The sequence below is a fragment of the Osmerus eperlanus genome, chromosome 27 (assembly GCF_963692335.1).
Source record: "Osmerus eperlanus chromosome 27, fOsmEpe2.1, whole genome shotgun sequence".
Taxonomy (NCBI): domain Eukaryota; kingdom Metazoa; phylum Chordata; class Actinopteri; order Osmeriformes; family Osmeridae; genus Osmerus; species Osmerus eperlanus.
Window position 1 is genome coordinate 8,646,045 of NC_085044.1, and position 21,125 is coordinate 8,667,169.

Genomic DNA, 21,125 nt, shown 5'->3' on the forward strand with positions numbered 1-21,125 from the left:
GCGTTTGATTGAGCAGCCTTAATGAGCACAGCTGTATCTGATCTGAAAAGCAATGGATCCCAGAGAGATGCTGATGAGGATGGATGTTCCTGTTAGGACAGTGAAGAGCTGTTCCACTGGGATGCCATTACAACACCAGCCAGCTGTATCACTGGGGCCCAGCCTCAGTGTAGTTACAATGAGTCATGCTGATAGGCCCCTTCAAGTAAACAATTAACCCAATCAGCCAATCAGAGGCTAACCCCACCCTCCTTATTTGTGCAGGTTTGACCTGGTAGCCAATGGCGGCATGTCTTTGACACTCCGCTTTGAGCGTGCTCCGTTCCTCGGCCAGGAACGCACAATGTGGTTGCCGTGGAACCGGTTTGTCGCCGTGGAGACAGTGGTGCTGCGGACAGAGGAGACCAGCGTGACAGGATGTGACCTTAGCAGCTCCACCCGACCCGACCCCCTGGTTGTGACATCACCACTCTCCTCCTTCTTCAGCTCCAAGCCTGCATTGAGACACATCATACCTGAGACCCAGGTAACACACACACCTGAGACTCAGGTAACACACCCACACCTGAGACCCAGGTAACACATACACCTGAGACCCAGGTAACACACACACACACAAACCTGAGATCCGTCTCTGTGTCCTCCAGGTGGTCCATGAGCAGCTGGATCTCCCAGGCTCCAGCCTGAAGCTGAGCTACCTGAGCTCCAGGACCCAGGGCTACCAGGCCCTGCTCCGGGTCACCCTGACCCCGGCCCAGGTGCCCCTCTCTCTGGCCAGGGTGCACCTGATGGTGGCTGTGGAGGGCCAGCTGCTCCAGAAGGGCTTCCACGCCTCGCCCAACTTGGCCTTCTCCTATGTCTGGGACAAGACCGACGCGTATCGCCAGAGGGTGTACGGGCTGACGGATGCTGTGGGTGAGTGGCAGCACAGAGGGGAGGGGTTCGGGGTGTAGCACAGATGAGAGGTGTTCGGGGTGTAGCACAGAGGGGAGGTGTTAAGGGACAGCAGTGAGGGGAAGTGTTAGGGGTGTAGCACAGAGAGGAGGAGTTAGGAGGGCAGCACAGAGGGGAGGGGTTAGGAGTGTAGCAGAGAGGGGACGTGTTAGGGGCAGCACAGAGGGGAGGGGTTAAGAGGGCAGTACAAGGGGGAAGGGTTAGGGGTGTGGCACAGAGGGGACGTGTTAGGGGGCAGCACAGAGGGGAGGGATTAAGAGGGCAGCACAGAGGGGACGTGTTATGGGGAAGCACAGAGGGTTAGGGGGTGAAGCACAGATGGGAGAGGTTGGGGGGGCAGCATAGAGGGGAGGTGTTAAGGGACAACAGTGAGGGGAGGGGTTTGTGGGCAGCACAGACAAGTGGGATTAAGAGAAAGAACAGAGGGGCTGGGTTAGGGGGGTTACAATGCATGACAATGTAGTATATATTTGATGCATTACTGGTGGGAATGTATTAAATCTATCTGTACCCTGAGGTGGCTCACATGTTTCTTTCTCACTCTTTCTCTCTCTCTGTCTCTCTTTCTTTAATAATGCCTCCTCCTAGATCGCAAGTCTTTAAGGATATTCCCACCTACTCAGGGAGTTAACATATGATAGTTATTAATGCACATGGGAACACACACAGTTGCTCCCATACCAGTGATGTTGTTGTGGGCTGTTGGTAGAGGGTGACGGCCCAGAGCATGGTCTCCTCTGGTGTCTGTATTGGGATAGCTGAGCAGCGGAGCCTCTCTCATCAGCACAACATGGTGGGACTGACGTGCTCTTCCTCCTCTCTCTTCCTCCTCAGTGTCGGTGGGGTACGAGTATGACGGTTGTCCCAGGGTGCTTTGGGAGAGGAGGGTGGTGGTGCTGCAGGGGTACGAGCTCTTGCCCTCCAACCTGGGGGGCTGGTCCCTGGACAAACACCACGCCCTCAACACACGCAGCGGTACGCTCACTTACACACACACACACACTCACACCACACGCAGACTCACACACACGCACACACATTCCACACACACTTTCCTGTTCAACAGGTTTAGGGTTTACTAATACCCCTGCTAAAGCAGTGACAGACAGCTGCAGCACAGCAGTTAATAACACACCCAAGCTGTTCCTATAGCAACGAGGAATAGCGGGATTGGATACCATACCAGTTCTGTGTCCCAGGGAGAAAGGGAGATAGAGAGAGGGAGCTAGAGACAGTAAGGGAGAGATAGAGAATGGGAGGAAGGGAGAAAATTGAATATCTCATGGGAAAAAGAAAAATACAACTAAAAAGTGAGTCTCAAAATTTAGTGAAAGAAGATTAAAGAAAGAAGGAAAGGGATGTTTAGATACTGAACACCTGTAGATATATTGATCACAATAGCTCTCTCTACTGTTGATATTGATCACCTGTGTACATAACGATCACTTATAACCAGTGATGATCATATTGATCATCTGTAGACAGTGATGATCATGTTGAACACCTGTAGACAGTGATGATCATGTTGACCACCTGTAAACAGTGATGATCATGTTGATCACCTGTAGACAGTGATGATCATGTTGATCACCTGTAGACAGTGTTGATCATGTTGAACACCTGTAGACAGTGTTGATCATGTTGATCACCTGTAGACAGTGTTGATCATGTTGAACACCTGTAAACAGTGTTGATCATGTTGAACACATGACTGCGGTGTTCTCCTCAGGAATCCTGCATAAAGGAAGTGGAGAGAATATCTTCCTGTCCCAGCAGCCCCCGCTCATCAGCAGCATTATGGGTAATGGCCGGAGGCGGAGCATCTCCTGCCCCAGCTGCAGCGGTGTTGCCGAGGGCAACAAGCTGCTAGCGCCAGTAGCGTTGGCTTGCGGCAGCGACGGGAGTCTCTACGTGGGTGACCTGAACTTCGTACGACGCATCTACCCCACCATGAATAACACCTCCGCCATCCTGGAGCTGAGGTGTGTGTGTGTCTGTTTTTAACTAACCCTTCCTCCCCTCTCTCCCACAACCACTCTGCACCATCCTCCCCTCCCCCAGTTACTTGTCTCTGTTCACTGTTGTCCAGTTTTGTATTATCATATATATATATATGTGTGTATGTTTGTGTGTGTGTATATTTGTAAACATATGGATAAATATGTGTATGTACTATATATGTGTGTATATATTTGTATAGTATATAATAGGGGTGTAACGATACACTCAGCTCACGATTCAATTCGAAACGTCACAAAGCTGGGTTCATGATACGATACGTATCTTGATATTTTGAACAAAATGAAAACATTTAACAGAAATTCAAATAACAGATTTCTTTCCAAAACATTAAGAGCTTTCAATAACTTTCTTTTAGGGACCCACTGAAATGAAAATTCTTGGCCAAAACAGAAACCGAACAAAATGAAACACTTACCGAAAGGTTTTTTTTATGTAGATTTTTTACCATTGCATTAAGTAAACAGCCTAAATGTGCCTTTTACTTTTTACCTGCTTTTTACCAAAAACTTTTATTACAAAACTACAATTTCAAAGTATTTATTTAAATGTTTTACATTCCAGCAGACATTATACAAACAAAGCACAATATAACTTACATATAATAATAAATAAATGTGTCCATATTTGGCCATCTTTGAGCTCCCCTCTTTAAATAGCATATATTATGTCTTTAACTGACGACTGAAAGAATGTAACATACTTTGTACGCATAAAAAAAGTTTATTAAAAAGTGCAAAAAATTAGATGAACCCACAACAATGATCACCCTAGACATAAGCCTACTCAGCCTACTTCTTCAGTAGTTTGTTGACGGTCAAGTGGCTTGTTATAAAGGCCAATGAGTACAGTGCTAAACCTCAGGCGAACGTGTAGGCTAGTAAAGTCGGCAAGACGAGACAACAATGGCTGTCCAAATATCTGTTGAATATCAAACTTCAAACTAACTTTAACACAGCCATTTTGGCGTCTTTCTCTGAAATGCTTCCTCACTGTTATGTTTGTTAAATTTATAAATCGAGCGCCTCACTCCACACTCATAGGCGAAAATCCCGGGGGGGACACGGCCCCCCCATCCTGGGAAAAGTATGATTTGTCCCCCCCAATAAATCACTGTAAACATAAGGACATTTCAATAATGTTAATAATATACATTTCACATATTACAATGTAGGCTGTGTGTTACAGCAGTAATTTTGGTGTCCCCCTCAGGAATTGCTCTTGAGAAAATGTAATATAATTGTCCCCCCCAAAATTGATAGCAGATTTTCGCCACTGTCCACGCTATTTGATTGGGTCATAAAAAACTTATTCTAATTGTTCAGTAAAATGTCTTCAGTCTTATTTGTTCGGACGAACATCAAAAGTGCTTTTCGGCCAAATAATCTTGGTTGCCAAACATTCGGTGCATCTTTACTTTTTGTGCATACAACGTTGTTAACTCGAAGCGATATCTGTGAATGCAGTGAATGCACGCCTGATGCAGGTGCAGAGTAGGTTACGTGTTGGTGGCTCAACTAATATGATACAATGGACATCGTATCATAAAGATATTGCCATAACTCTACAATAAATATTGTAAAATGTTTGCATTGCAATATATTGTACCACGATATATTGTTACACTCCTAGTATATTCATATATTTATATTATAATTTGTATTATTTTGTTTAGTTTTTACTCAGTTTGTTTATTTCACATATCAGATATTCAAAAAAAAATCCTTAAATCAATGTAATAAGACCAAAGTTGTCCTCCAAAAAAACTTGGATTTCTCTTCTTTTAGGAACAAGGACCTAAGACATGGGTAGGTAACGTCATCATCTTAATCTTCATCATCATCCTCATTGTCTTCATAAAAATCCTCATTATCATAAAAATCCTCATCACCATCATCATCATCATGGACATTATGGTTTGCAAACTTGTAACCCCCCCCCCCCCTCTCCTTCGGTCTCCGTAGCAACAACCCCAGCCATAAGTATTATCTGGCAGTGTGTCCAGTGACGGGGGACTTGCTGCTGTCTGACACCAACTCCCGGAAAATCTACCGCGTGGGCGCAGCGGGTGGGGCGGCGGGCGATCGCCAGCGTCTGAAGGACGCCCCGGTGGTGGCGGGGACGGGCGAGCAGTGTGTGCCATTTGACGACGCCCGCTGTGGGGACGGGGGCCAGGCCACCCAGGCCGCCCTGATGAGCCCCCGGGGTGAGGGGGAGGGGGGCAAGAGAACCAGGGTTAGAATGGGGGAAGGGTAAGAGTGGCGGGGGTGTAAGAAAGAAGGGGGGGTAAGAGGAGAGGGAGGGGGTAAGAGAGGATGGGTTGAGGGGTAAGAGAGGAGGGGGAGGGGATAAGAGAGGAGGGGTAAAAGAGGAGGGGGAGTGGGTAAGAAAAGAGGGGCAGGGGGTAAGAGAGGAGGGGGAGGGGTAAGAGAGGAGGGGAAGGGGTAAGAGAGGGGGGAGGGGTACGAGAGGTTGGGGAAGGGTAAGAGAGGAGGGGGAGAGGTAAGAGAGGAGGCTTAGGCTAGAGTAATGTAGGGAGAGCAGAAATATAATCTGACATCTCCCTCCCTCTCTCCCTTCCTCTCTCCCTTCCTCCCTCCCTGTCCTCCTTGTGAGCAGGTGTGGCGGTGGACCAGGAGGGGCTGCTTTTCTTTGTAGACGCCACCATGATCCGCAAGGTGGACCGGAATGGCATAATCTCCACGGTGATCAGGACCAACGACCTCACCGCAGTACGACCCCTCAGCTGTGACACCAGCATGGACGTCAGCCAGGTGGGGGGTGGGAGGGGGAGGCAGGGAAGGAGAAGTACACTTACACACTGGTACACACGTCTTAAACATCTGAAGCCAGACCTGTTGTTAACCATGTGTTTGTATGTGTGTACCTTCATGTGTATGAGTGCGACCTGCATGTGTGTATATCTGTGTGTGTGTGTCTCTCTCTGTGTGTGTGTGTAACTTGTTCACCGACTGACTGTGCAATGCTTGATAAGTTAATATTTCTGACATATACCTGCATGTGTCTGTGAGTGTGTCTGTATCTGTGGGTGTACCTGTGTGTGGGTGTGTATGTGTGTGTTAACTTGTGTGTCTGTCTGTCTGTGTGTGTGTGTGTGTGTGTGTGTGCAGGTGCGCCTGGAGTGGCCAACAGACCTGGCGGTGGACCCCAGTGACAACTCCCTGTACGTGCTGGAGAACAACGTGGTCCTGAGGGTGAGCCAGACCCTGCAGGTCAGCATCATGGCCGGCCGTCCAATGCACTGCCTGGTCCCCGGGATCGACTACTCCCTCAGCCCCCTTGCCATCCACGCCGCCCTGGAGGGCGCCACCGCCATTGCCCTCAACCACCACGGCACGCTGTTCATCGCCGAGACCGATGAGAAAAATATCAACCGCGTGCGACAGGTGAGGGTCGGGTGTCGGAGTTCAGGACTGTAAGCCATCGTGGATCCCTCGACAAAACTGTTAAAGAGGCAGCAGATAATCAATGTCATTAGTTGATTGAGTGATTGGTTTTGAATTGGATGATTGATTGACAAATTGATGGATCCACTGAAGGATTGGTTGATCGGTTGGTTGATTGGTTTGTTGATTAACTAATTTAATGAATAACTTATTGATAAATTGATAATAATAATTGATTGACTGGTGCCCTGCTCCTCCAGGTGAGTGCGTCTGGAGAGATCTCTCTACTCGCCGGCGCCCCCTCCGACTGCGACTGCAAGAACGACGTCAACTGCAACTGTTACTATGGCGACGACGGCTATGCAGCCGACGCCCTCCTCAACGCCCCGTCCTCCCTCGCTGCCTCGCCCGACGGCACGCTGTTCATCTCCGACCTCAACAACATCCGTGTGCGCGCCGTCCGACCCCAGCGGCCCCTGACGGCCACGGGGGGGGAGTACGAGGTAGGGTCGCCGCGGGAACAGGAGCTGTACGTGTTTGACAGCGAGGGGCGTCACCGGCACACGGTCAGCCTCATCACCGGGGACACGCTGCTCAACTTCACATACGGACCCGACACTGAGCTGGCCTCTGTCACCGACAACTGTAACAACAGCCTGAGGGTGAGGAGGGGGGAGGGGAGGAGGGGGGCATGAAGGAGGGCAGAGGAGGGGAGGATGGGGGAGGAGGAAAGGGAAGGGATGGTTATGTGGTAAAGAATAAAGTGTAAAATGTGGTGTGTAGAGTGTACAGCATGGTGTGTTAAGTGTAGACTGCACTGTGTGCTCCGCTGCAGGTGCGCAGGGACGGTTCGGGCCAGGTGCGTCTGGTGGTTCTACCTGAGAACCAGGTGTTGTCTCTGGGGCTGGACCCTGCAGGCTGGCTCCGCTCTGTCTCTGCCCTCAACCAGCAGGTGGCGCTCATGAGCTACCACGCCTCCTCCGGCCTGCTGGCCTCCAAGGCTGACGAGACAGGCTGGACCAACTTCTACCAGTAAGTGTGTGTGTGTGTATGTGTGTGTGAAAGAAAGAGAGAGAGAGTGTGTGTGTTTGTGAGAGAGAGAGAGAGAGAGAGAGAGAGAGAGAGAGAGAGAGAGAGAGAGAGAGAGAGAGAGAGAGAGAGAGAGAGAGAGAGAGAGAGAGAGAGAGAGAGAGAGAGAGAGATGACAGGTTGGAAACGAAGAAGTGTGATTCTGGGTGAGAGAGGAAAGAATGGTTAATGACTCATTCAGAATGAATGGAGGAATTAGTCATTTTAGAGAGATAATAATATTCATGCTCCACTAACGCCCCTTAGAGTGTACTTAGTTACTGTCCCTCAAACATCATATAACCAGCCAGTAACCATGGTATATCCAGCCAGTTACCAGTCAGTAGTATGTCCTACCATTACATTGCCCAACCCTGGAAACTAGTCAGTAACCAGCCAGTAATAACTAGTATACCCAGTCAGTAACCAGGGTATAACTCACCAGTAACCAGGGTATAACAAGACAGGAACCAGTCAATAATCAGGGTATAACCAGTCAGTAACCAGGGTATAACCAGTCAGTAAACAGAGTATAACCATCTAATAACCATGGTATAACCAGTCAATAACCAGGGTATAAGCAGCCAGTAACCAGCCAGTAATCATCCCCTCTCCCAGGTACGATGGCGAGGGGCATGTGACCAATGTCTCCTACCCTACGGGCGTGGTCACCAGCCTGCGACGCCAGGTTGACACAGCAACCAGCATCGACATGGAGAGCTCGGGCCGCGACGATGATATCACGCTCATCACCAACCTCTCCTCCACCGAGTCTTCATACACCCTGGTGCAAGGTAACTACGGTGGCCGCGGGATAGTCGTGACATCCACGCCCAGCTGTAACTGGTCAAGAGTGTGTCTGTAGGAACCGCTCTCTGATCTGAAATACAGGAGAGGGGAGGAGAGGGGAGGGGAGGATGAAAAGCAGTGGAGGATGGAGAATAGAGGATGGAGTGAAAGTGAATATTGGGTAGATTTATCTAGAAAGCTGCCCTGGGGTCTCCTGAACGAGCTTGGCTCGCTCCAAATGAGCACTTTATTTCCTCTAATGTGGGGGGTTTGACTCAGAAAGCCCTCCCCCTATAAGTAAATCTGTCTGGCAGGACTGGCCTCTCCAGTTTCATACAGATAAACCAGTTTGAGAAACGCAGGAACAGGGAGCTGACTACTCCCCACTTGTTAAATTTCTTCCGGAACCTTCTACGGAGATTCAGATTGGTTGATTATTTGGTTGGGAGATACCTTTCTCCCTCAGAATGGAGTACCTGATCTCATTATGGGATGCTAATGTGATATGAAGTTCTTGTTCGGTGTTTAAAGCCCTCTAATTCTCCCAGTCTGTCCGAGGAAACTGGTATTGTCTCAAACTACGTATATCCATCTCTTCTCCCCTAATGCACTGCTACATTCCATCAGGTCGAATGTTCTAATTTAATCTCTTTGTAGTTGTTCTCTTGTGTAGAAAACTGTCCAATATCACTCTCCTTCTCTCCCCCCTCCCTCTCCTTCCATCACTTTCAATCTATATCTCTTTATTAATCTTGCTCTTAATCTCTCTTTATTACTCTGTCTTTATAATAATCTCTCCCACACACTTTCACTTCCTCCTTATCTCACTCAATTTATTTAAATCTCTCTCTTTCTCTCTTTATTTATCTCTCTTAATCTTTCTGTATTAATCTCCCTTTCTTTACCTATAATAATCTTTCCTATACACCTTATTCTTTTTCTCCTTTTTTTTTTCTCCTCTTCCTCCCCTCTGGCTCCTATCACCCTCTCCCCCCCCCTAGACCAGGTGAGGAACACCTACCAGATGTTCTCAAACGGCAGCGTGCGTGTGTCGTACGCCAGTGGGATGGGTCTGAGCTTCCACATGGAGCCCCACGTGGTGGCAGGGCCGCTGGGCTCCAGTGTGGGCCGCCGGAACATCTCGCTGCCCACCGACAGTGGCCTCAACGCCCTGGAGTGGCGCACGCGGAAAGAGCTGGTCCAGAACAAGGTCACCGTGTTCGGACGAAAGCTCAGGGTGAGGCTGGGGGGAGGATGGGGAGTGGGAAAGGGGGGAGGGGTTTAGAGGGGGTGGTGGGTGTATGGATGGATGGATGGAGGGAGGTATGGGATGGAGAGATATAGAGACTAAGACTGTGCTCACCTGCAGTTTGTTAATAATTTCTGTCATTGCTACCCCTTTCCTATCCCCCCCCCCAAGGCCCATGGGAGGAACCTGCTGTCAGTGGACTTTGACCGAACCACCAGGACAGAGAAGATCTACGACGATCACAGGAAGTTCACCCTCAGGATCATCTACGATGCCCAGGGGCGCCCCGTCACCTGGTTGCCTAGCAGCAGCCTGGCGGTGGTGAATGTGTCATACTCCTCTACAGGCCGTCTGATTGGTCTACAGCGCGGCAGCATGAGCCAGAGAAGCGAGTTTGATACGTTCGGACGCATCGTCTCACGCTCCTTCGTAGACGGAAAGGTCTGGAAATTCAGCTACCTGGACAAGGTGAGATAGAGTATGTGACTGGTAGCCTCATCTGTCAATCAAACCCTGAGCCACCTGGGGTCAAGGATGGAAATCCATCCTTTAGTTGTTCAATTGTAGCTGAGATATTGTGTACTCTGCCTGGTAGCTGAGATGTGGTTATTCTGCACTGTGCCTGGTAAATACAGACTGTTCCCTGACTCTGACCCCTGAACTACTTTTACAACTATGTTTTGATGTTTGATTATAAGCTGTACTATCTAAATGCACTATTGGTTTATGCTTTGGCTAAAAGACTAAACAAATAAACTAATGTCCAGCAACGCCAGCTACACACAATACCAAACACTGTGACAAAATGTATCTTTCTTTCTCTACCCCCTTGCCCCCCCTCTCTCCAGTCCATGGTCCTGCTCCTCCAGCAGAGTCAGAGGCAGTACGTGTTTGAGTTTGACCCATTGGGGCGCGTCACCTCGGTAACCGTCCCCAGCATGGCGCGTCACACCATGTCCACACACGTGTCTCTGGGCTTCATCCGCAACACCTACAATCCCCCCGAGAGCAACGCCACCATTATCCATGACTTCATCCAGGATGGACGGCCTTGCGCCACCCTCTACCTGGGCACCGGTCGACGGGTCCTCTACAGGTGAGATGCCTGGATTATCTGGATGATAAAATCCATCCAATTATATTAATAAATATGTGTATGTATGACACCACATCTCCTCTCCCTCCTCCTCTCCTGTCCGGTTTTCCCCTCTCCTCAACTCCTCTTTTCCTCCTTATCTCCTCTCCCTCCTCCTCTCCTCAACTCCTCTTTTCCTCCTTATCTCCTATCCCTCCTCCTCTCCTTCACTCTTCTCCTCCCGTCTTCCCACCTTTCCTCATCCCTCCCCTCTTTTCTCCTCTCGTTTCCCTCCATCCTCTCCTATCTTCCTCTCATCCTCCTTTCCTGTCCTCCAGGTATGGGAAACTGTCGAAGCTTACAGAGATATTATATGATGGGACAGCGGTCACCCTTGGTTACGATGAGACGTCAGGCTTGCTAAAGATGGTCAACTTGCAGAGCGGGGGTTTCTCCTGCACCATCCGCTATCGTAAGGTACGGATACCCATCACCATGGATATCCCCCGTGGTTAACACACTGTTACTGTAGACACCACAAAGCTGGCTGGCTGGCTAGCTGGCTGTTTGGCTGTCTGTCTAGCTGCTGACTTTCAGTGTGGCCGACCACTAACAGGTCCTGCTCTCCTCGTCAGGTGGGTCCACTGGTGGACAAACAGATGTATCGCTTCTCAGAGGAGGGCATGGTGAACGCTCGTTTTGACTACACCTACCATGACAGCAGCTTCCGCGTGGCCAGCCTCAAGCCCGTCATTGGAGAGACATCACTTCCTGTCGACCTCTATCGCTATGATGACATCTCCGGGAAAGTGGAGCACTTTGGGAAGTTCGGCATCATCTACTACGACGTCAATCAGATCATCACCACGGCCGTCATGACGCTGTCCAAACACTTTGACGCCCACGGGAGGATCAAGGAGGTGAGGGGAGAAGAAAAGGAGAGGAAAGGATAGATATGGAGGAAGGAAGGAATGATAGATATGGAGGAGAGAAGAAAGGAAGGATAGATATGGAGGAGAGGAAGGATAAACATGAATATGAAGAAGAAGGAGAAGAGGAAGGACAGACGTGGCTGGAGAGGAGGACAATATAAGACACTGTTACCATAGAAATGTTTAGCGCTCCTTGTATTTGAAACTTTACATAATTGGCCACATGGTGTTGCTGTCCCTCTTGGTTTATTTATGGTGTAATTATTGACGGACTCTCCCTTTAGACGGGAGCTTTACCAGACGCCATGTGTTCTACAACTGCTGGTCCCAATGACAGATCAGTTCAATGTTCAATTAAATTCAGTTTATTAATCCAGAAGGAAATTAAAGATGACTGATAGACGAGTATGTAGGTAGCCTATCAACCCATCCATGAATCAATAAATGTCAACCCCCACTGGAGAGTACAAAACAAAACAACAGTCTAAACAAATAACAAATGAAATTTACTTCAGGCAAGAAAGAAATATCAAGGCCGGTTGCGAGTTTTGCTGTGTAACCCCCTCTGCGTGGTCTCCTTCCTCGTTAAAGGTGCAGTATGAGATATTCCGTTCTCTGATGTACTGGATGACGGTGCAGTATGACAGCATGGGCCGGGTCATCAAGAGGGAGTTGAAGATTGGCCCGTACGCCAACACCACGCAGTATCGCTACGAGTACGACGGAGATGGACAGCTGGTCAGCGTCAAGGTCAACGATTGGTCCACCTGGCGCTACAGCTACGATCTCAACGGCAACCTACACCTGCTCAACCCAGGCAACAGTGCCAGGCTCCTCCCCCTCCGCTACGACCTGCGTGACCGCATCACGCGGCTGGGCGACGTCCAGTACCGATTGGATGAGGACGGCGTGCTGAGTCAGAGGGGCGCCGATGTGTTTGACTACAACTCCAACGGCCTGCTGGAGCGGGCGTACAGTCGGGCAGCGGGGGGGTGGAGCGTCCGCTACCGCTACGACGGCCTGGGGAGGAGGGTGGCGCGGAGGACCGCGGACGGGGAGCACATGCAGTTCTTCTACGCCGACCTCAACTATCCAGCATGCATCACTCACCTGTACAACCACTCTGGAGGGGAGATCACGGCCTTCTACTACGACTTGCAGGTAGGACTGGCTGGCTGGTTAGCTGGTTGGTTATTTATCTTCATTTCTCTCCCTCCCTCTCTCTCGCTCTCTCTCTCTATCCACCCATCCAGATGTATAAACTAACACTGTCACCCCCCCCCCCCCCTTCCAGGGTCACCTGTTTGCCATGGAGGTGACAGGTGGCGAGGAGTACTACATTGCCTCAGACAACACGGGCACGCCGCTCGCCATCTTCAGCAGTAACGGGCAGATGGTAAAGCAGCTGCAGTACACGGCGTACGGGGAGCTGTTCCACGATTCCAACCCGGACTTCCCCCTGGTCATCGGTTTCCATGGCGGCCTGTACGACCCACTCACCAAGCTGGTCCACTTCTCCCGCCGGGACTACGACGTGCTGGCGGGCCGCTGGACTGCCCCCGACCACGCCCTTCTGCCCAAGGTGGGCCGAGACCCCGCCCCCTTCAACCTGTACATGTTTAAGAACAACAACCCGCTCAGTGACCCGGCGGACATGCACAGCTACGTCACGGGTATGTTCTGTTTCCTGTTTCACAGCACTTCCTGTTTCCTGTTTCACAGCACTTCCTTTTTCCTGTTTCACAGCACTTCCTGTTTTGCAGCTCTTTCTGTTTCCTGTTTCACAGGACTTTGTGTTTCCTGTTTCCCAGCACTTCCGTTTTCCAGTTTCCCAGCACTTCTGTTTCGCAGCTCTTTTTGTTTCATTTTTCGTAGCTCTTCCTGTTTCCTGTTGTGCCAGCCTTGTCCTGTTTACTGCTCTGTCAGTTACATGAGCTGGTTTAAACAGCAAATCAACATGATCAAATGTTGAAATGAAAAGCATATAAAGCAAACAGCTATATCACATATCATCATCACATAGCTTGTCTGTGCATAGTTGATGTACATGATTTTGTGTGTGTGTTTGTGTGTTGCAGATGTGAAGAGCTGGCTGGTGATGTTCGGGTTTCAGCTGAGCAACATCATCCCAGGGTTCCCACGGCAACCGCTCTACTTCTCCGACCCTCCCTACGAGCTGCTGGCCACCCAACATGAGTCCGTACAGGTAGGTCACACCACGTACACTTACACACACACACACCACACATACACACAACACATACGTCCCACACTCGTCTTGTGTGTGTGTGTGCAGGCCCAGACGGGGGTCCAGTATGCTGTGGAGCGTCTCAACCAGGCCTTCATGGCGTTGGAGGGCCGTGTTCTGGAGAAGCAGCTCTCCTCCGGAAGAGACAAACCTGGGTTCAGCTTTGGCTCCCGGGCCCCCGCCATCATAGGGCGGGGCCAGCAGCTGGCCGTCCGAGAGGGTCACGTGACTGCGGCCGTGTCGGCACTGGCGGGGGAGGACAGCCGCAAGCTGGCGCAGGTTCTCAACGGCGCTCTCTACCTGCAAGGGCTGCACTACACGCTGGATGGACGTGACTGCCACCATCTGGTGAAGTTGGGCACGGCAGAGGGAGACTTGCAAGCGCTGGGGCTGAGCAGCGGCCGCAAGACGCTGGACAATGGCGTCAACGTGACGGTGAGCGGCCGCTCCCGCCGTGGCGTCACCATGGAGATCCACACGCCGGCCATGTCACTAAGCGTGCGCTACGGGCTGGCAGGGGAGGTGCTGGAGAAGGAGCGTGTGCGCCTCCTGGAGGCCGCCCACCAGAGGGCGCTGGCGGGGGCATGGGGGAGGGAGCAGACGCAAGCACGGGAGGGGAGGGAGGGGGGGAGGGTGTGGGCGGAGGGGGAGAGGCAGCAGCTGCTGGCCACAGGCAGGGTGCCGGGGTACGATGGCTACTACATCCTGCCGGTGGAACAGTACCCTGAGCTGGCAGACAGCAGCAACAACATCCAGTTCCTCAGGCAGAACGAGATGGGCAGGAGGTAACAGGGCCAGGGCCCACAGCACCCCCTGAGGCCTGGCTGGCTCTGGGCTCAGCACTGGGACACCTGGAGGGGAATAGGGGATCCTGGGAGGACTGAGCGTGTCAGAGACGTGATGTCATGTTGAGACGACTATCCTGACAGATGGAAACTCTTATGGAGGGGGGAATTCCTCTACTGCTGTCTACTACTGAATTTACTTTTGACTATATGGCGTTTTGAAACTTTCAAAATAATTTTTCACTCGGTTTTTCTGTTTTGTTCTGGAGGGATCATTCTTGAAAATGGTGAAGGTAAGTGCCACCCACCCTCCTCACTTAAACTTGGCGGCCCCCTCCCCTTCAAATCCAAATGACTTCAGAAAGAATCTTGGAAGGTTCTACAACTCCTTTGGAGACCTGCAGGTGTCTGTCCAGCTGTGACCAGGTGGGTGAGGGTGGGGATAGCATGTACATAATGTTCCTGCAGAAGACTCCTACAAACTCTGACTAATTAGAAGGAAGAAAAAAACGAATGAATGGACTCCAAGGTTATTGTAGTTGTTATCTTAGTTTGCACTAAACGACAATCATGAACAGTTTGTATATATGACAAATTTTCTTTTTGTAAAATACTCTCTTCTAAAAGTGATCTCAACGTTTTTTTTATTGACTTTAATTTACTGTACAGATATTGAAAATTAATGTAAAACCAATGTGTCGTGCTTTGCTATTGTTTATATATTTCCTGGTCCTTTCAAGACCAAGTTCTAATGTGTCTTTAACCTTCACCATACATAACTCAGAAACATGAAGCACTGTCTACAAATGTCTGCAAATGTCTACAAAAAAATGACTAAATCTAAATGTAAAACACTGTCCAACTTTCTCAAAAGAAGCAACCTTTCTCCTGTGTGACTTGGTCCCAGGGCGTCTGTAATCAGGCATCCGTAACTGACCACTTGTTCTTCACTCATTCATCACCTTGTGAAGAGGACGTTGTTTGATCCTCTTGCTCCCTCTAGTTGTGTATGAGTGTAACTGCTCATCTGTGTATAAAGTCTGTCCAGTGTCCTCGGTCGGTCCATGCATCCATATGTACATGATGATAATAATGATGATACCTGCTGTTGTCATGACGATTCTTCAGTCTAGGGTGAAGAGGACTTTGTGGGAAGTTTATTCTGAATAAACTTTTTTTCCATGATGCTCTGGTCGTGTTTTTCTTCTACTGCCCTCTCTCCTCTTCTGCCCTCTACGCTTTCCTCCTCCCTCCACTCTTTCCTCCTCCCTCTACTCTCCCCCTTACCCTCTCCTCCAGCCCTCTACTCTCTCCTCTCTCCTCCAGCCCTCTACTCTCTCCTCTCTCCTCCTGCCCTCTCTCCTCCTGCCCTCTCTCTTCTCTTCCTGCCCTCTACTCTCTCCTCTCTCATCCTGCCCTCTACTCTCTCCTCTCTCCTCCTGCCCTCTACTCTCTCTTCCTGCTCTCTCTCCTCCTGCCCTCTCTCTTCTCTTCCTGCCCTCTCCTCTCTCCTCTTGCCCTCTATTCTCTCCTCCTGCCCTCTCTCTTCTCTTCCTGCCCTCTCCTCTCTCCCCCTTCCCTCTACTCTCTCCTCCTGCACTTTCTCTTCTCTTCCTGCCCTCTACTCTCTCCTCTCTCCTCCTGCCTTCTACTCTCTCCTCTCTCCTCCTGCCCTCTACTCTCTCCTCTCCCCCTGCCCTATTCTCTCTCCACCTGCCCTCTACTCTGTCCCCCTGCCCTCTCTCATCCTGCCCTCTCTCCTCTTCTGCCCTCTACTCTCTCCTCCTGCCCTCTATCCTCTTCTGCCCTCTACTCTCTTTTGCCCTCTACTCTCTCCTCTCCCCCTGCCCTATTCTCTCTCCCCCTGCCCTCTACTCTGTCCCCCTGCCCTCTCTCCTCTTCTGCCCTCTAGTCTCTCCTTTTTTGCCCTCTACTCTCTCCTCCTGCCCTATCTCCTCTTCTGCCCTCTATTCTCTCCTCTCTCCCCCTGCCTTCTACTCTCTCCTCTCTTCCTGCCCTATTCTCTCTTCCCCTTGCCCTCTACTCTAGGGAGTCAGATGGCTCATCAGAAGGTTGTTGGTTCGATTCCCGGCCGTGCCAAAAATGACGTTGTACCCTACTTGCCTTGGGGGAATGTCCCTGTACTTAATGTAAGTCAGTCTCTCTGGATAAGAGCGTCTGCTAAATGACAAAATGTAAATGTCCCCCTGCCCTCTCTCCTCTTCTGCCCTCTACTCTCTCCTCTTCTGCCATCTACTCTCGTTTGCCCTCTACTCTCTCCTCCTGCCCTCTCTACTCTTCTGCCCTCTAGTCTCTCCTCTTTTGCCCTCTACTCTCTCCTTCTGCCCTCTATCCTCCTGCCCTATCTCTTTTCTTCCTGTCCTCTACTCTCTTCTCTCCTCCTGCCTTCTACTCTCCTCCTGCCCTCTGCCCTCTCCTCTCCTCTCTCCTCCTGCCCTCTACTCTCGTCCTGCCCTCTACTCTCTCATCACCTCTACTCTCTCCCTCCCCCCTACAGCTGAAATATGAAACCAAACCACCTATGTAGCCTATGGGAATAATTCTTATTGTTATTTTGACCTAAACAAGTGGTGATCGTGTTCCGGGTGGGCTGGTGTTGAGAGACTGTGAGAGGTGCTGTCCTCTCTGTTTAGAGGATCCCATCTGTGATAAATGCACACGGTCGTCATGGCAGTCAGGTTTATTTTTACTAGCGTAATTAGCATCTGCTAGCGACATCTCTGACCTCCGACCCCTGTAGACACACGGCAGGCTGGGCGGCTATAACACCTGCTCCTTGGGGAAGTGTAAAGTGAGGCAGGTTAATAATATATTCATAATGTGTTCATTTAGCAGACACGTTTATCCAAAGAGACGTACAGAAGGGGATTTGAACGTACAACCTCTTGATCTGCAGTTAAATGCTCTAAGAGAGCTGTACCCACCTAGGACCTTGAACCAGCCTGGATAACAAGGTCCATGACTGGAGGAACATATTAGCATGTGTTTATCTGGTGTCAGCAGGAAAAGGGAGAGGAGGTGGAGAGGAAAAAGGTTCCTGTCTACCTGTTCTAGCAGCACTAGACAGACTAACCTGTCTGTCTTTCTACCTCTGTGTTAGCAGGACCTTTCTTTCTGTCTACATGTCTCTACCTGTGTGTTAGAAGGACATGCCTGTCTGTCTACCTGTCTGTCTGCCTACCTGTGTGTTAGCAGGACCTGTGTTAGCAGAACCTGTGTGTCTACAGGACCTGTCTACCTGTGTGTTGGCAAGGCCTGTCTCTCTCTACCTGTTTGTTTGTCTACCCGTCTGTCTGTCTGTCCAAACTTGTGTTAGCAGAGCCTGGTTGTCGGTATGGTAGGACAGCAGCTGTTTCCCACTAGTAGATCTGCTGCTGCTACACACATCTGACCTTTCAGAAATAGAAACCGGGCCCTCCCACCACCAAACCCCCTAACCCCCCCCCCCCCCCCCCCTCTTGTATAAGCTAGTCTCTGAGGGAGAGGAAGAGGGGGGCAGAATTTACAGACCAAAATTAGCTGCTGGACAAACACAGCACAAACCTCCCAGTCTAACTGATAAGTCTAATACACTGTCAGTACTGACCCCACTCTTTTAACATGGCTGCCCATGTACTGTTAAGTTCTCTATACTTACAACTGTAAACTAGATTCCATGGAGGGAGAAACAATATTTTTTATTACTGGCAGAAAACCATAAAACATCTCACAATGTTATAATTCAAACACACCTCTTACATGAAAACAGAAATACATCAATATGAGGTGTTAAAATCTAGATGGACAATTTGTTAACATTATCACATGTAAGATCTCACACATTCAACAGGTCTGACAGGTCAACAGGTCTCTATGTGAGTCACAATAAAAAGGAAAGAACGGACACTTGAGAACGGATGGCTTGTTGAGGGTTGGAGTCAGGGGTCACGGTAATGGACCATTCAGGAAATCCATCTTGTAAACTCTTCAAGGTGCATGATGGTGCATCATGATGGTGTCAGGGTTCAAGGGTGATGGTTCATGGTTCATGGTTCAAGTCAAGGTTCAGGGGTCATGGTAGGGGCCAGGGTTTATGATAGGGTCATGATAGGAGTCTAGGGTCTTGGTGGGGGTCGGGTCAGGGGTCATGGTAAAATCTTAGGGTCTTGGTGGGGGTCAGGGTTAATGGTAGGGTCATGACAGGAGTCAAGGGTCTTGGTGGGGGTCAGGGGTTGTGGTATCTCAGGTCATCATATCCCAGAGACAGCAGCAGCAGAGGGCTGTCCAGCAGGCGGTGAGACACGCCTCCCCCCCTCCTCCTCCTCCTCCTCCTCCTCCTCCTCTTCCCTCTGACCGCCTGTCCTCCACCACATACACTGGGGAACACAAAGGAGGACAGGAATATTCTACCGCTTCCTACCTCACACATCTGGGACTCCTCTCATCCTCCTCTCCTCTCTCTTCCCTGGCTCCTGCTTCCTCTCTCTCTATCTCTCTCTCTCTCTCTCTCTTTCCTGTTTACTTATATCCCTCCATCTCTCGCTTCTCTCTCCTCCCCTCTAATTTATTCTCTTCAGTACATCTTGTCCTCTCATTTGTTCGTCTCCCCAGCCCCTGGCTCAACTCTCCCCTCCCTCTACCTGTTCCTCACTCTGCCCTTCCTCCTCTTCCTCTCTCTACCCTGTCTTTTTTATTCCTAATACTCCATCTCTCTTTTTTCGCCATCTCTCCTCTCATCTGTTCATTCGTTCATCCTCCAGGCATTCTGCTCACCTGTGTTCTTAGCAGGGTCTCCGTACATGGGAGCCCCAGGGGAGCCATCCTGCCAGCCGTACTGGGGGTGGGGGGGCCCTGGGGGGGGCACCTGGTACCCCTGGTACCCCGGCTGGGCCTGGTAGACTCCTGGGGGCCCGGGGGGGAAGGAGCCGGCTGGATAGGCCTGGGTCTGGTATCCCTGGGTGGGGTAGGCCTGTGGCTGGGGGGCGTAAGCTGGGTCTGGGTACCCTGGCTGGGTTTGGTAGGCTGGGGCCATGGGGCCAGGGTAGCCCGGGGCGGTGGGGGGCGGCACACCCCCATAGGGGGGGGGCTGCTCGTAGTTCATCTGGGGAGGGAGGGATGTGGAGGAAGAGTAGTTGAAACAAGGGGGGAATTTCTCAGCCTTCATTTATAAAACAAGCAGGTAAATATTTTGTTTGCATCCTTCACTCCCTCTTTCTCTGGCCCTCTTCTCTCTCTCTCTCATTCATGGAGTCACCGTCAGGAGTCTTGCATCTACATATTGTTCTGGGCACCAAAAATATGCAGATAGACAGGCATACAGACAGACATCAGACATAAATGTGATGAGTCAAGGCACAGTGTCCATAATCTCTGTCATGTGTCAGAAACACCATGAGACTGGAACACTGGTCACAACCAGGCCTTTAAATGGAATTACTCCATCTGGTGACAGAGATAACTACTGGAGCTTGACGGAATCTTCTATCTGCTCACCACAGTCATTCAGGAGTAAATCTGTATGGTTTATTGTCACTAGGAGTCGTTGGGCTGGATGTGTATAAGCTGAGCGCCTCTGCTGACGGCTGCAAACGGTCTGAATGAACGCCTTGTGGAGGCCAAGACAGAGACTGCCTGCTCTGCCTTGTGACCAACACTGTGAGTGTATGTGTGAGAAAAGACAAGAGAGAGAGAGGAGGATAAACAGAACACATTCCTGCTTCTAATTCGACCGAACATGTGTAAAATTACAGTAGCGGCTCCGCTAGAAATTTTGCGACTGTTTCAGTGGCTCTCCATATGGCATCTGATTCTCATGTTCACTGCCATAAATTAGAATTTATCATCATGGATATATATTTCCTATTACTTTAACCCCATCTCCCGATTGTTAAAACATCACTCAAAACCAATCACATAAGTTAGCCTACACGGCCGATAGGTTGGAAACAACCTAGTTTAGTTGTCTATAAAAATACATAGGCTAATGCATAAATAAATAAATCACAATTTACCTTTGGGGCTGGAGAACTGAATTGGGGTGTACCCTCGTTCCGACTGAAGACAAGATAACCTTTTTTACTCTTCTTGATTTGAATTATATAAAAATAAACATTTCCAGAAGACAGTTGACTGCGTTTTTTAATCCCAGTCGCTCAGGGGAGTTCTGTTGCCGTAACTTGCTGATCGGTAACTCGACGACGGAGAGACAGCTGATCCGCGACGGTGGGAAAGAAGTTGATAGACAAACGACAGACTCCGTCCGAACACTCGCAAAAGTAGCGTTTCTTCCGCTGCTCTTTCCGGTTCAACCGGTCAGGTGTAAATTGTAGCCCAGCCTACTGGTCTACTGATCTATAGTAACAGTAAAGTTTATCATTCAATTAAACAAACGATAATGAGGACTAGCTCAACTCAACAGAAGAGAAAACCGAAGTGAATGTACCGGACGCCGTGTCAGGCCTCTGTCACCTGACTTAGTTTTAAATTTGCACCTCGTGGCCTTTTGACTCCCGTTAGCCTACCTCACGCCCTCATCCTTCACGAATGATTAAACCATAGGTCAGGGGCGTCGTTATACTGGGGCACGTGCCCCAGTATAA

At 50.0% G+C, this 21,125-nt stretch overlaps 2 protein-coding genes across 4 annotated transcripts in view; one reads left to right on the top strand and one right to left on the bottom strand.

The window, feature by feature from the left end:
• Positions 1–15,711, top strand: part of tenm2b (teneurin transmembrane protein 2b) — a 112,721-nt gene extending 97,010 nt beyond the window's left edge. For both annotated transcript variants that reach the window (XM_062453117.1, XM_062453118.1), the window contains 20 exons: positions 265–526; positions 648–915; positions 1,789–1,929; positions 2,684–2,936; positions 4,761–4,781; positions 4,938–5,179; positions 5,593–5,747; positions 6,105–6,380; positions 6,641–7,042; positions 7,216–7,412; positions 8,067–8,242; positions 9,239–9,474; positions 9,658–9,954; positions 10,335–10,582; positions 10,900–11,038; positions 11,197–11,481; positions 12,085–12,654; positions 12,788–13,166; positions 13,572–13,699; positions 13,790–15,711. In XM_062453117.1, the coding sequence (XP_062309101.1) occupies positions 265–526; positions 648–915; positions 1,789–1,929; positions 2,684–2,936; positions 4,761–4,781; positions 4,938–5,179; positions 5,593–5,747; positions 6,105–6,380; positions 6,641–7,042; positions 7,216–7,412; positions 8,067–8,242; positions 9,239–9,474; positions 9,658–9,954; positions 10,335–10,582; positions 10,900–11,038; positions 11,197–11,481; positions 12,085–12,654; positions 12,788–13,166; positions 13,572–13,699; positions 13,790–14,530 (5,416 nt within the window). In that variant the 3' untranslated portion in view covers positions 14,531–15,711. The remainder of the gene's footprint in view (positions 1–264; positions 527–647; positions 916–1,788; positions 1,930–2,683; positions 2,937–4,760; positions 4,782–4,937; positions 5,180–5,592; positions 5,748–6,104; positions 6,381–6,640; positions 7,043–7,215; positions 7,413–8,066; positions 8,243–9,238; positions 9,475–9,657; positions 9,955–10,334; positions 10,583–10,899; positions 11,039–11,196; positions 11,482–12,084; positions 12,655–12,787; positions 13,167–13,571; positions 13,700–13,789) is intronic.
• A 2,494-nt stretch (positions 15,712–18,205) lies between these two features.
• Positions 18,206–21,052, bottom strand: LOC134014036 (cysteine-rich and transmembrane domain-containing protein 1-like). Of its 2 annotated transcripts, none has more exons than XM_062453861.1 (3): positions 20,538–21,052; positions 19,300–19,627; positions 18,206–18,902 (listed from the first exon to the last, which is right to left on the bottom strand). In XM_062453861.1, exons 2-3 carry the CDS (start codon positions 19,625–19,627, stop codon positions 18,769–18,771), a joined length of 462 nt encoding a protein of 153 aa, XP_062309845.1. In that variant the 5' UTR covers positions 20,538–21,052; the 3' UTR covers positions 18,206–18,768. The 2 variants fall into 2 exon arrangements, with proteins under 2 accessions (XP_062309845.1, XP_062309844.1); XM_062453860.1 differs by lacking the exon at positions 20,538–21,052 and adding an exon at positions 20,020–20,185.
• Between the last annotated feature and the right edge of the window lie 73 nt (positions 21,053–21,125).

What these genes read in the sequence shown, in the direction of transcription:
- LOC134014036 (XM_062453860.1), bottom strand. An exon ending in AGACCCTGCTAAGAACACAG is followed by an intron (nt 18,903 to 19,299) that starts GTGAGCAGAATG and finishes TGTGTTCCCCAG; the next exon opens with TGTATGTGGTGGAGGACAGG.